At 44.3% G+C, this 14,616-nt stretch overlaps 1 protein-coding gene across 1 annotated transcript; it reads left to right on the top strand.

The window, feature by feature from the left end:
- Positions 1-9,740: 9,740 nt before the first annotated feature.
- FZD5 (frizzled class receptor 5) lies at positions 9,741-12,514 on the top strand. The gene has a single exon (XM_081939879.1). It carries the CDS (start codon positions 10,578-10,580, stop codon positions 12,297-12,299), a length of 1,722 nt encoding a protein of 573 aa, XP_081796005.1. The 5' UTR covers positions 9,741-10,577; the 3' UTR covers positions 12,300-12,514.
- Positions 12,515-14,616: the final 2,102 nt, after the last annotated feature.

Genomic DNA, 14,616 nt, shown 5'->3' with positions numbered 1-14,616 from the left:
ACAGGAAAATGACAATTATCCAGAATAGACTTCCTGAGTAGCATGCTCTTGACATTGTGAGTAAATAGTATGAAAGTATGATCCATTTCCTCGTGTTATGTATTTATTTAGGCATGCCCTTGAACGTTTTTAAGAACATTTTGAAGCAATTATCAAATATTGGACCGTGATTCAGGCCATCTACACCCCATTCGTTTTAATGTCAAATTAAGGGCATAAATCCCCTTTCCTGTAACTGGCAAGAGTTGCTTCGACTCGCGCCCTTTGGGGAACTGAGTTTGGACAAGTCGGGGGCCCGCTGCTTCAGGGGGCCACGGACGGTATTCAGAGACCGAATGAAAACGCCTCTTTGCAGGTACGAAGCGCGCAAACCTTGAAATAGCGAGCAGAGTTTCTTCCCAAGGCTCCCGCGGGCGATCAGATGGACCACGTGGCAAAGGGATCACGTGAGAAGCAGCCCAAACGGTGCCGCTGCACACCGACACACGGCAGCGTTTCCCTCCGCTTCTTTTGAGTCACGAAACAAACTGGCGCAAAGGGCGGGATTCTGCCGGCGGCTCCAGCGACATCTGTAAGGCAGCGCGCGCGGCGGTGATGTCTTTGTCTGGGCTGGCGTCGCCTTCTCTTCTCTCCCTCTGGAGGGCGGAAAGCGGGCTTTTCTCACCGCCGGACTTCTCCGAGGGGAAGCCCAGGGAGTTTCCTCAGCCCCCCATTGCCGGCCCCCTACGCTTACTTTAGGACTTGGGGGTGCTTTCCTGGAAATCACCTGAGCCAAACAAAATGACTTCAGGGCTTGCAAACTGCCACTTCCTTTCTTGTTCTCCAGCCCAAAGCCTTGCGCGCTCTTTCTCTCCTTTTGGGAAAAAAAAATTAATTTCGCTGATTAGCAAGGAACAAAGGCCCCCACCCCACCCTTCCCTCCCCAACAGCACGATTGTCACCGCCAATTAGTGCATTTGTAGGGCGCACAATGGAGCAGGAGCTGGGGAGCAGAGCGCTTTTGTGCTTCTCCAGTCGGCCGTGGGGGCAGTCAAGATTCATTTAGGGCTTTACACAACACGGACAAAACAAAAATGCTACCAGAAAAGTAAAGAAAGCGCGAGGGTGGGGGGAGAGCATCTGAAGAAAACGGAGCCAAGCTGGGGACGGTGGGGGAGAAACAGCTAAGAAGGGGGAAAGAAGGGCGGGGGAGAGTCTGCTATTCAAGAGTTAGGCCAACCTCATGAAAGACCCAAGAGGCAGCGTCTCATTGTAGACTCCCCATTGGAATACAAAGGAGAACTAGAGCTTAATAGTAATTAGTGGGCTAACTGTGCAAAGGATATTGTGCCCCTTTAGCAGCTTGGCCCAACTTTTCCTCCCCTCCCTCCGCGGATAGAAAAGGCGGGGGGGGGGGGCAGACGCTGCTTGTTCTCCGTATCGCGGCGCGCCTGGCTACGCTCCTTTAAACACGGAGAGGCATGCAGGTAAAGGGAAGGGCATTTTCTCGAAATGTGTGGTCAGTTGTACAAGAAGGATTTTCAAATGCGATCTGGACCCCGGTTTTGTTTTGGTTTTTTTTTTTTGCAAGGTGACGCTTTCCTTCTTTCAGGAATCTTAGGCAACGCCGCTATTTTCCATCGCGGTATGTTGACTGAGGAAAGGCTACTTTGATTAATAAAGTACAATTGTATCTTGTTTTCCAGGTAAGGCTACCAAAGGTCATTAAAGCCCACTGATTTCAGAGTGGAAGCAGAACCAATTTTTCTCTCCACCAAATTCATTTGGGTTTTGTAAACCAGATGGGGATACAGTAATTGGCGTGGGGGGAACCCTCCCTGAGGAAGGCAATGAACAATAACTTTTATCCTGACTCTCAGAAAACTGTTTCCACTGTTGCCTTCAGTTTATAGTTTATGGCATGTGGCAGATTTTTAAAAAGCTACATTTAATACCTCAGATAAGCATACAAAAGACAAACCCGAAACAAATAATAATGTAAAGAAGGCACCAAATGTAATGAAAAAACCCTAAATCAGGAGCCCTTGACCTTTTTAATTCTGAAGCCGCCATGAGGTTCATATTTTGAAGACATACACTACAAGAGTTTTGTAATATTATTCATATATATGATTATGTAAGAAGATAGCACTTAGCAATAGCACTTAAGACTTACATACGGCTTCATATTGCTTTACAGCCCTCTCTAAGCAGTTTACAGGGACAAAACATATTGTCCCCAACAATCTGGCTCCTCATTTTACTGACTTTAGAAGGATAGAAGGCTGAGTCAACCTTAAGCCGGTCAGGATCAAACTGCTGGCAGTGGACAGTTAGCCTGCAATATTGCATTCTAACCACTACACCACCAAGGCTCTTAAGAGATGAGTATTCCCATGGCTTTTTAAAGCCACATCTATTCCTGCCCAACAGTAAATATGTGTGTGTGTTTGGGGGGGGGGTGTTTGTGCATCTGCTGTAAGAGTTGCATTATTTTTAAAGAATTGAATCCTTAAAAGCAGGCTGCATCTCATTTTTTTTTCTTGGCTTCTGCCAAAACCTTGAGGGGTGGGGAGACCAGGCTGCTTTAATGAATTGCAAAGAGGCTATGCTTGTGTGAAGCCCAAAGCACTTTTTCTGAAGCATTTTCGAAAAGTCTGCCCAACCCTACTATAGAGAACCTCTTGAATGAATATCAACTTGTTTTAAGCAAATAAAGCTTGTTGCATTAAAAATATTCTAAAATACACAACTGCTTCCAACATAATGAGCCCTAATTGATTTGAAGGACCCATTTAAGTTCTGTTGAATAAATGTGGTGAGGAATGGGAGAAGTTATTTATGTGTCCTTACGTAGTTCACTGATTCAGAGTCTATAATTGAGATATTTCCTCAACAATACTGGGTGGCTTCTCTTGACCCAGCATAATTTATCACTGCTGTTTCTCAAGTGAGATGTCAGTTTACATTGTTAGAGAAACTGTGCTTAATCAAACATACATGCATGTACACATACTGTCAACATTTTAAAATAATTGAAATCTGATAATCCAAAAGTTCAGGAGAAAAGTTCAAGACTGTGATGGTGGGTGGGATCATAATACCACCTTGATACACAGGTTTGTCAAAAAGTATAAGGAAGACTTTCCATTTTCCATAAAGCATCATTTTAATCTGATTACAATGGCTAAAATTCATATCTAAAAAATCTGAAAATCTTTTATTACACAGTTCACTGTATCAAGAAGACACTAATTCCTAATTGAAAAAAAGACTTCCTGGAATCAAATCAGATTCATGTAGCTCTCTGGAAAATGGTATGGATATAGTTTCATATTGTTTTTCTTTCAAAACTTAAAACCTATAGTTTTCAGATAAAAATGCCTGCACCAATGATGTCTCTAGTAAACCATGAAGTTGCTAAAATTGTGACGTGCATCATCAATTTTGTTCAGGGGAGCTGCTTATCCCTTGGTGCAGAAAGGTCAAGCTCCAAACATTTCTGATACTTTGAACTCCTTGGCCTGAAGTAGGTCATAGACTCATTCTCTCTGCTGTATACAGAAGTGCCTTCTAAAGAAAGAGACATTTTGTTTAGATAAATATAGCAGATGGCAGCAACTGGCCAACCTTGGCTTATCCTGAAAGCCAAATGGGGACAGACATGGATAATGCTGGGCTGGGAGGCCACCAGGAAAGCATAGGTCTGTAGGTTAGCCTGGGAAATTTAAAAAAAAACATTGGGAGAAAGCAATGGCTTACCACTTTCAGATTGCAGCCAGGAGTTGACTTCAACTGAATTATTTTTTTTAAATAATTAATGAATTAAAAGTAGGAGATATTAGGAATCTGTGAGGAAATAAAGGTCAAAAGTGTAAAAATAAAATAAAATGAAATAAAAAAAATATCTACCGCAGTTTTCATTAGACTTCTGGAAAAATCACATTCCAAAGGCACTCAGATTGGGGTGTGTAAATCAACCTGTTGCACCCCTAATGTGCAGTATGGTGTACAGTATTACCAGTATATGTAATATTGAATGCATACCACTTTTTTTTAAAAAAATATTCCCTATTGCTCAAGTTAAGTACAATAAAATAAACTTGATGGTAATAACTCCAAGAGCAGCATTTTGCTAACATTTTCTTGAATATTAATTCAATAAATAAATACATATTCTCCACTCAGGGAATTATAAATATTTACCATAGTTAATTCAGAAACAGCATAGCATGTGGCTGCTTTATTGTCCAAGAATCTCTTTTGGTTATAAGCCATAAGTTTCTAGCCCATATGGGAGAGTATTTGAAAGCCTGTTAAGTCCATAAAATTTCAAGAAATGAAAGGCTTAAGCTCCCTACCTCAACATTTGCCATATACATTTTTACCTTGTCTTAAATCTTATCATTCATTTCCTGCTCTCTCTGAACTTTCCCCTTTCCTTTCATTCCACATTTACTTTTCTTATATTGTTTAAAATACATGTTTCTCAAATAGGCTTATTATTTTTGAATAGATATAGGATTGCAGGATGAGTAAATTATTTACAATTACTGTACACACCAGTGTGTTCCGAAAATTGTTACTTAGACTCTCAAGCCTGACGCTCAGGAAAAACCTGACACCGGATATATTTATTTATATCGTTGCTTACTGTATTAATTGTATTTATATATTTTGAAGACTAGAAAATGCTTTTTCTTGTACAGTGTTTATCCTTATATTCTTGGGGTGCCAAAGGTAGCATTTTGTAGTTAATGGTTTGTGCACTCACAGTCCCAAGATAATGTGCAAAGTGTTGAATTCTTAAGGCATATCCACAGACCGGCTAAGATAGGTAAGGAGGATGAAAGTGATTTTCAAACCACAACTGCACAAAGTGAGAGTTCTTGTTCCCATCTCTCTTTGTTATCTTGCTTAAAGAAACACTGCTTTTTATAAACAAACAAATAGTAAAATGCCCTCTATCGTGACACACTGACTTAATAAAAATAATCCTTTGATATGGGTTTCCTTTTTTCCCCTTATGGCCAAGGGAGCTTTTAAGATATCTGAAAGTTCAAAAATATTGAACTTAGACTAGAAGAACAGAGTTTCTTGCCACCCTAAAATCAAGCGTTCATCCCCTCACATAACTATGTAAAACCTTTTAAAATTCAGATTTGCTATAAATCTTCACCACCAACATAAAAAGTTTATTTTAACAACCTCTCCAATGAACAGGTTTTGAGTACCCAGAAACTTGTACATTATTTTGTCACTTTAAATTCGCCCAATAAAGAGGCTGCCTTAATATGAACATTGGGACAATTTTTGTTCAATAGCTTAGGTCTGGTAAAGGCACTTGCCAGGATGGGATTCTCTCCCCCCCCCCCAACATACACACACTAATTTTTTTCACTGAATTATTTATGGGGGAGGGGGAACCAGGTTCAGTGTTTGAGGCAAAGCATGTAGCAAGCAGCCAATCCTTGCTTTGACTTCAGAAGAATGAGGGCACTTAAAAAACAAGTTCTTTGTCTTTAAGAACAAAAGAGCTTGCAGGATATATCAAAATTTCTGACCTTCCCTCTTCTGTCTCTGGCCACTTTATCTTTTGAGGAGGAACTAACAACCTACAATTCCTTGAAAATATCAGGTGCAGCCCCTCCAGACTTTGCCGTCAAGCTTTTTATTGTGAAAAGGAAAAAAAAGATTAAGTACCTGGATCATAATTACATTAACCATCAGTCATAGGAGTCATTTAACTTTAAATCTCATGAACCTGCTTGCTTTTAAAAATCATTCAGTTTACAAATATTATATTGAGTTGGGTTTTTCGTTGTAATACTATTTTTCCCCCCAAATGCTCAAGTCCTTAAATCTGGGGAGTTTCAGGTGAGGATAGCTGTAGACTTTTCCCAGCTTCTTCCATCTGTAAAAGGGGAATGCCTGCGTCCATCTTCCGCCAGGTTCCTGGGCTGTGATGTGGGAAACAGAAAACAAGGGCCAGAGCAGAGAAGCCTGCCTTGAGCTGGTGGATGGGGATGCAGTAAAAGAAGGGACACTAGCCCATTGTATGAACTGATTTTTGTACAATGAGCCAAAATGTCTTGAACCCAAATTAGAGTCCTTACCAAAAACAGGCTCAAGGGCTACTACCTTCGCTAAAGCAGGCCACTAGAGATCTCTTTATAGCAAAGAGATCTACAGCAATGCTATCTCGGATTTTGGGAGATAGCTTCCATTCTTAGCACAGACAATGAAGTACTAAGACCCACGCTGAAAGGTTATACAGTCTCTTCGCTTTTCTGTTCCATTGACTTGATGTTTCCCTCGTGGCTTATAGACCAGCTTCCAAAGATGCTTCTGAAAAGCAAAGTAATATAAACTTAAGTTTCTCTGGCTGCTTACCAACCAGGGGCAAATTAGAATGGGCATTTCCTCCTGTTTTGGAGTCATAGGGTTTGCTATAGAATCCAAAAATCTGCTCAGCCTTTGTCATGTTCCTTTTTTTTTAACTTGAGTATGTTGTTTGGTGGAGTATCCTTTGGGGTGAGAAAATGAGATGATTCCTTTATCATCGGTAAAAGTACTTTGCAAAATCTAGCCATTTGGAAATCTGAAATACCATGGAAGGGTGGAGTGGACTTGAAAAAGTCAGCATCAGTTTTTTGGTTTTTTTTTTTTTGTACTATCAAGTCATTGGCTAAATGGCAACAAGAGGAGAATTTTCTTGAAAAAATGTTGAACCAGCCTCTATGCTCATACTCTCCAGGTATATTGACTATAATTCCCACCATCCCCAGCCAGCATGCATGGTTACCACTGTAGCACAATAAACTTGGGAAGTACCAGCTTGAAGAAGTCTGCCTAACAACCAACATATTTTGTGGAATTAATCCAACAGATGAAGTGCTTATATTAAAATTTCAATATTGCTGGTGAAGGAAGGAAGGTAGTCTGGACTAAGTATTGTCTTGATAGCAGAGATGATAGAGGTTACATTAGAGCCCATTACATTATAATTATAATGTATACAAATACATTATATTTTTTATAACAAGTAAAATTTTAAACAATCCCTTAAGCAAAGAAATATAATCACCATGACCCAATCCCCCATTTTGTCCTTCCGACTGAATTATTCGAGTAATAGAAGGCATCAGGTAAGGGAAAGGTGCTTACTGATTAAGGACCATTTTCAAAACTGGAAAATTGGTTACACATAATTTTACAAATGTAATTACATGAGGTGTGTATTATGCTATTTAAAAAAGCAAAATCCTGGCCATGCCATACAGGTTGTATCTCTGGTTGCCTCTGGGTGAAAGACCCATTTCAGGAAAGATTTGGGTTTTTGCACTTCCAGCCTGAAGCTTCTGTGGCAGCTAAGCCACATCCCTGGCACTTTTTACTGAAGTTACTGAATGCTACAGTGCCAGTAGTGGTGCAGAATGTTTACTCTTTTCTACTATCCCACCACTAATGTTCATTGCTGCAGGGCAAAGGACTTTTAAGCCCGAGTCAATAAATAACTTTATATGAAGAGTGAGATGAATCAGAAACTCAGTAAGTCATCCACAATGTGTGTACAAGTCAAGATTAATTATATTATATGCCTTGAGAAAAGATAGTTCAATGCTGTTAGAATATTCTGTAACTTTTATTTATCACATTTAGATATCACCCATCTCTTTCTCAGAGTGACTTGTTTACCATCTTGCCTCAAAAGCTTGCATGCTTTTAATCACTAATAAAGGAGAAATCCCACTATGGTTTGTGCTCTTTTCCCCCGCTGGTGCACCTGTGCCTATCGTGCCTTACCTTTATAAATCTCTGGTTCCTCAAGGAAAGTGCTACAGTTCAGCTAGCAAGCTGCAGAAAAAGTTAGATTAAAAAACCTGACAATGAAAAAAAAAACACACACAATGGTAAACTAGATTTGCATAGATGGTTTCAGGAAATCAAAAGAATGAGTTGAGATTCACAAAGGGGATAAAGAACAGAATGAGCTTCAGGTGCAAGCAAAATAAATCAGAACTGGTACAACAGCAGCTCAATAGGTAACAACAATGGGTAACATAACAAAGAGACGGCAGACCTCAGTTCCTATTTTGGGCCAATTGTCTTTGAGAAGTAGGTATGTGTTCCATTGAGCATTTGGGAAACTTGAACTGAAGGAACCATGATCATGAATCCAGTTTTTTCCCCCATAGATATACACTCCTGGTTCTCTTAAACTCAGCACCCTAATCAGGAATGAGCAGGATGGCCATTTTAATCAGTGCTGTTTTTAAATATCTTGTAGGGGAAAACTGGCAGTCTACTAGGTGATCCCAACTGCCCATGACCCACTTTGTTGCATTTATGACATAAGAAGTAGAGAAAAGTAGTGAAATGATGAGAGCCAGTTTGGTGTAGTTAAGGCATCAGGCTAGAAACCAAGAGCCCAAATTCTAATCCCACTTTAGAAACAAAATCAAGCAGTTTTGTCAAGAGTCAGCAAAGATACTAAAAACACACAGAAAACCCTAAAATTATGTGTGTACGCACACACATACACATATACAGGCACACTCATGCACACCTGGGCACATTCATGCAAGCACACCTGTCCCCATGGCAGCCTCCAAACTTGGCAAACAGCGCACCAGATATGCTAGGCTACAATTCTCTGTGGATATCAACTCATTTAGAAGACTGGATTGAAATTTGGAAGTGAGCAAATAATCCCTACAACAGCACTTTTACCAACTGGCCTGGTTTGCTGTCTGGATGTTCACATTTTGAATGTTTCAATTAATCTCAGATTTATTTCACTGTTTCCAGCATATGGACAAAGCCAATGGAAATTAGATGTATAAAGATTCTTTAAATCAACCAGAGTCTATAAAAGGTGCATATATTTAGCAGATCTGAAATTATAGGCAAACTTTTAAAAAAGGAAGAGAAAAAGTATGGTTGCTTCTTCAGTTCCTTTTAATTCAGTGGGACAGATGGCCAATAAATTCAGGGCAACATAGAAAGGGCTTGTTCACACATCATTAATTGGGAGCATCTGAAGCTGCAAGGAGGTTTAAGGGACTCTATAAGGGGGATGCGGTAAAGCTACACAGGGAAGGTCCCTGGATGGCTGGAGAACCTCTAGGCTCACCAAGAGGGAGACTGCATGCGGGCTGCCCAGGACCACTTTCAGGGAGGAAGCAGGACAATGAACTGCCTGTGGATTTCTTGAGGATATCGGGCTGGCCATTTGGAGCAACAGGGTGCTGTGCTAACAAATCCCGTGATATCATTTAATTGGGTTCTTAATAGGGCCTCGAATTCACACATTACTCTTGAAAGATAAAAATAAACTATAATATCCCAATCACAGTTTGGTTCAATTAACCTAAGTGGCCGATCGGCATTCGTAAAAGAATCCGGCCTCCAGTCGTGGGAGGAAAGCTCAACTCGAGCCTCCGGCAACTGAGAGACGGTCTCTGCACGTGGAGGCTTCATTGTGGCGATCAGTTGCCGAAGCGGACTTGCTTGCCATAAAGGTGTTTAACCGCAACCGGAGCCTCTCAAACCTCCAGTGGCTGCGAATTCCAAAAGATCTTTCTACCCTGCCGGCCTAGGAAGACTTCGGCGCACCGTCTTCCCCGAGGCTCCCTAGGCTGCAATTTCCTCCCTCGGGGAAGGCGAGGGGGCGGCCCCGGGCTGATCTCCAGCCCGGGTGGGCGGATCCGGGAGGCGGTCTCGCGGCCGGGCATTAGAGCGCAGGTGGCTCCGGCTGGGAGCTGCAGTCGCCTGCGGTGGCGCTTGGCGGGCTCCGTGCGTTGAGGCGAAGGGAGGCGTTGATCGCGGCTTGGGCGCTTCCTTCTCCGCCAGTGGGGCGCTCCGGAGAATCCCAGGGAATCGCGCCTTCAGGGAGCCCGTTCCCGGACCCGGGAGGCGGCAGGAGCCTTTCGGGGGTTTAACTCGGGGTGCGACTGAAGCATGGGGAGTCCGCGCCTTCTCCGCGCCGGCGCTTCTGCGGCGTGGCCGGCCAGCCGGCTCCACGGCGTGCCTCTCGGCGTGGGGCCCCGCTGACCAATTTTCCTCTCGGGAACGCGAAAGGAGCCGGAGCCGGAGGACGAGCGCCGGCTGCCCTTCCTGCCCTCGGCCGGGCCCGAGCCAAGCCAAGCCTGCCCTCCTCCGCGCGGGATCTTCCAGAAAGGACTTTCGGTCTTCTGCCGAGGGCGAAGTTAGGGCGAAACTTTCCCCGCTGCGGTGGGGGATCCAGCCTCGCTCTGCGCTGAACTTCCAAGCGGAGAGCGAAAGAGCGGGGCCCTCCAGGCTGGCTTGTTATGGAGTTCGCCTGTTTTTTGTTTTGTCGGGTTTTATCCCCCGACCGCACCTGCTTTGCCGGAGCAGCGAATCCTCCGCGGAATTGGCAGCAACCGCTCTTGCCATGGGAAGACTTGGGCTCCGCGGGAGGGAAAAGAAGGCCGGTCGGGAGGGCCTTGGACCTGCTCCAGGACCGCGCCATCTGTGAGCCCAGCGCCTCCCGCTTTGGAATCAGCCGGAGGGGTTAAAGCGAAGGCAGCCGCCGCCCGGGAGGAGGCGGGGAGGGTGGCCCTTTGCGCCTTGCCATGGCCGGGTTTCGCCGTGGCCTGAGAGACACCTTGCTGAGCCTTCTGCTGTTCGTGCTGAAGGCTCCCGTTCCTGCTCCGGCCGCATCCAAGGCCATCGTCTGCCAGGAGATCACCGTGCCCATGTGCAAAGGCATTGGCTACAACCTGACCTACATGCCTAACCAGTTCAACCATGATACCCAAGATGAAGCTGGCCTGGAAGTGCACCAGTTCTGGCCCCTGGTGGAGATTCAGTGCTCGCTGGATCTGAAATTTTTCCTGTGCAGCATGTACACTCCCATCTGCCTGCTGGACTACGCCAAACCTCTGCCGCCCTGCCGGTCAGTGTGTGAGAGGGCCAAGGCTGGGTGCTCTCCTTTAATGAGGCAGTACGGCTTTGCCTGGCCGGAAAGGATGAACTGTGATAAGCTGCCCGTTCCAGGAGATACGGAGATGCTGTGCATGGATCACAACCAGACGGAGGTCACAACCTTGCCCCCGTTGTTTACCAAGCCCACCCGCTCTTCCAAAGGAATTCACAAAAATCTCACCCCCCTAACCAGTAGTGACTGCAAGAGAGGATGCGCCTGCAAGGAGCCCTTAGTCTTCATCTCCCAAGAAACTCACCCGCTCTACAACAAGATCGAGACTGGCCATGTGCGCAATTGCGCCATTCCTTGCTTCCAGCCCTATTTTACCCAAGATGAGAAAACTTTTGCCACCTTCTGGATTGGCTTGTGGTCCGTCCTGTGTTTCATCTCCACTTTCACCACAGTGGCCACCTTTCTGATCGACATGGAAAGGTTCAGGTACCCCGAGCGCCCCATTATCTTTTTATCGGCCTGTTATCTCTTTGTATCCATTGGCTACATCATCCGGCTGATTGTGGGCCATGCTAATGTGGCCTGCAACAAAGATTACAACCACATACACTATGAAACCACAGGACCTGCCCTCTGCACTGTGGTGTTCCTCCTGATCTACTTCTTTGGCATGGCAAGCTCCATCTGGTGGGTCATCTTGTCTCTTACCTGGTTTCTGGCAGCTGGGATGAAGTGGGGGAATGAAGCCATTGCTAGCTACTCCCAGTATTTTCACATGGCAGCCTGGCTTCTTCCAAGCGTAAAATCCATTACTGTTTTGGCCCTGAGCTCAGTCGATGGAGACCCAGTAGCTGGGATCTGCTATGTGGGTAATCAGAATGTGGACAAGCTGCGGGGTTTTGTCCTCGCTCCGCTGGTGGTGTACCTTTTCACCGGGACCATGTTTCTGCTGGCTGGTTTTGTATCCCTCTTCCGAATTCGGAGTGTGATTAAACAAGGAGGCACAAAGACGGACAAGCTGGAGAAGCTGATGATTCGTATCGGGATCTTCACCGTTCTTTACACTGTCCCAGCTACCATTGTGGTGGCTTGTTACATCTACGAGCAGCACTACAGGGAGAAGTGGGAGATGGCTCAGAATTGCTCTTGCCCTGGGGACAAGTCCAGACTGAAGCCTGACTATGCTGTCTTTATGCTCAAGTATTTCATGTGCCTGGTGGTGGGCATCACCTCTGGGGTCTGGATTTGGTCAGGCAAGACGCTGGAGTCTTGGAAGCAGTTCACAGGTCGATGCTGCGGGGAAGGGAAGCCGGTGAGCGCCACCATGTACAGTGAGGCCAACATAGCGCTGACAGGCCGGACTGGGCTTGCCACTTCTGCTTCCTACCACAAACAGGTTCCCCTGTCCCATGTGTGAAAAAGCATCTTGCTTGGTCTGTAGGGGGGCAGGTAAGCACCATTCATCCTAGGGCCCATCTGGATCCTTTCTGGAGTTTTGTTCATTCTGGGCCTCCCGGGTTTGCCTCTGGTCTAAGAAAAGGGAGGGGAGGGAGAAGATCTGGCCAAAGGCTGAGACTGCAGAGTTGGTAGAAAGCCACTGTGCCCTTGTGCAAGGCATGTTTAGATTTAGGGTTAGGGCAGGGGTGTCCAAACTTGGGAACTTTAAGACTTGTGGACTTCAACTCCCAGAATTCCCCAGCCAGCATGGCTGGCTGGGGAATTCTGGGAATTAAAGTCCACAAGTCTTAAAGTTCCCAAGTTTGGACACCCCTGGGGTTAACTATGTATGATGGGAATCGGGCAAATCCATCTCTGGACAAGAGCTTGCTTTTTGATAATAATAAAAAAAATCCATGGAGGCTGCAAGGCAGAGTGAAAGTACAGGATCAGGGAGGATGAGATGCGCAATCTCTTCTGTTCAACCTGCTTAATTCAAAATGAAATTGGCTCTTTTCACCCTTTCCTTGTCCACTCTGAGAAAACTCGGAATGTGTAAGTTGAGCAGATTACAAATAACAAGAAATTTAAAGTTTAAACAATTCCTAAATTCCTGTTTGGCAACTATCCTTTTTAGCAAGCAAACAGTGCAGAACCGTACATATTTACTCAGAAGTAAATCTTATAGCTTTCATGGACTTTAACCACAAGAGGGAGAACATGGGACTCCACAATATTGGACTCTTGGTAGGCACCTGCCAGTTTTATAAATGTTACTGCTGTCAGTCATTGTTCATCTACTAGGTTGTACAGGTAGCAATGTAGTTATATCTCTGTTGAAGCTACAGATTAATATTAAAAACAAATAGAATCAGTTTGAAGGGGAAGGACTACTTTAAAGTGACCAGTTGTGACTGAAGGCCTCCACAGAATCCAGTTTCACATTTTAGTTTGGGCTGGTGTTAAATCTACCCTTGTCCTTTTTCACACAGATCTTTGCCAGATAGCCACCTAAGACAGGGAAGTGAGCGTCTCTCCTGTGCTGCTGATTTCCAAATGATAATAGCAAAGGCAACCTGATGTCTTCGGAGTTGATATAGAGCAATATATGCAGTGTAAAATCTTATGAATGAAAGCTTATACACACTTGACAGAAGTAACATGTGGCAGGAGAGATGCAGCTTCCTTGAGGTTTTGATGAGTGCAGCGGGAACTAGTTGCCTGCAAATTGGCAGCAGGCAGCCTTAAGACAGGGCAGATATTTCCACTTGCTGTCTGTCACAGACTGAATTGGTGCAAAGTTCTTGGCTGTTCAAGTTAATGTTTGGCATTTGGCTCTCAGGCAGGGACAGAGAGCAATTTTCCATCCCTTCGCAACTCCACTCTTAGAAAGCAAGAACGCCTCTGTAAAGATTGATCACTGGGATCTCATCTTCCAGAGAGTGGTCATCATATCCTTAAGCGGTTTGTAAACCACCTGAAGTTGCCGGCTCTTACTAAAGTGAAACAGGGTTAGCAGTAGCCATAAATCAGAGGGGAGAAAAGTCCCATTTCCAAATGTTAGCAATTTAAATATACACTACAGGGAGTATATTGCAGGTTCCTGGAAAATAGATTGCAAAGTTTTACTTTCTTTTTATAGGCCATTATTTCTAAGGATGGTTTATAGCTTACATGCCTGTGATTTGACTTAACTCTTCACAAACGTCACTTTTTCCCTGCTCATTGAGGCTATGGTTTTAAGCAAGTTGACCACAGAGATAAATCTAATTGAATTGTGAGACTTACATCTGAGTAGACATGCTTGACGTGGACTGATTAATATTCTCCGTTCTTGAGAAAAAGATTACCTTCCCCTTGGAAATTCTTAGATTTCCAAGAATCTTAGAAAGATTCTGTTTTCTAAATGTTTCTTTGGTGAAGTAGCCTTGCTTTTTTATACTACTTTATTGAATATAATAGTCACCTTGCACTTTAAAGTTTTCACCTGAACCTTCCAAGAATCTCTGTTGTTTTCCCAAGAGTTTTTGTCCTACTAAGTTAACCTGGCTCGTGGCCTTCCATCTCTGAGGCCAGCACATTTGCCTTGTATGCAGAGGAGAGAAAGATACCCATGGGCCTTACCAGGACCTCTCTCCTAAGGTCTAGGGAATGTCTCAGCAGCAGAAGTCTCTTTGCTGTCAGGTTTGTATAGGGTGGGGGATGCCAGAATGAAGAGTCTGGCTTTTGTTTTCTAGGAAGACCTCACGTGCATTCCGGTCATAGTCAACTGAAAGCAAGTAGGCCACTTGAAAGGG

Source organism: Natrix helvetica (assembly GCF_964273705.1).
Source record: "Natrix helvetica genome assembly, chromosome: 1".
NCBI lineage: Eukaryota > Metazoa > Chordata > Lepidosauria > Squamata > Natricidae > Natrix > Natrix helvetica.
Note: the sequence above shows the minus strand (reverse complement) of the source record. Positions and strands in the feature narration are given on the sequence as shown.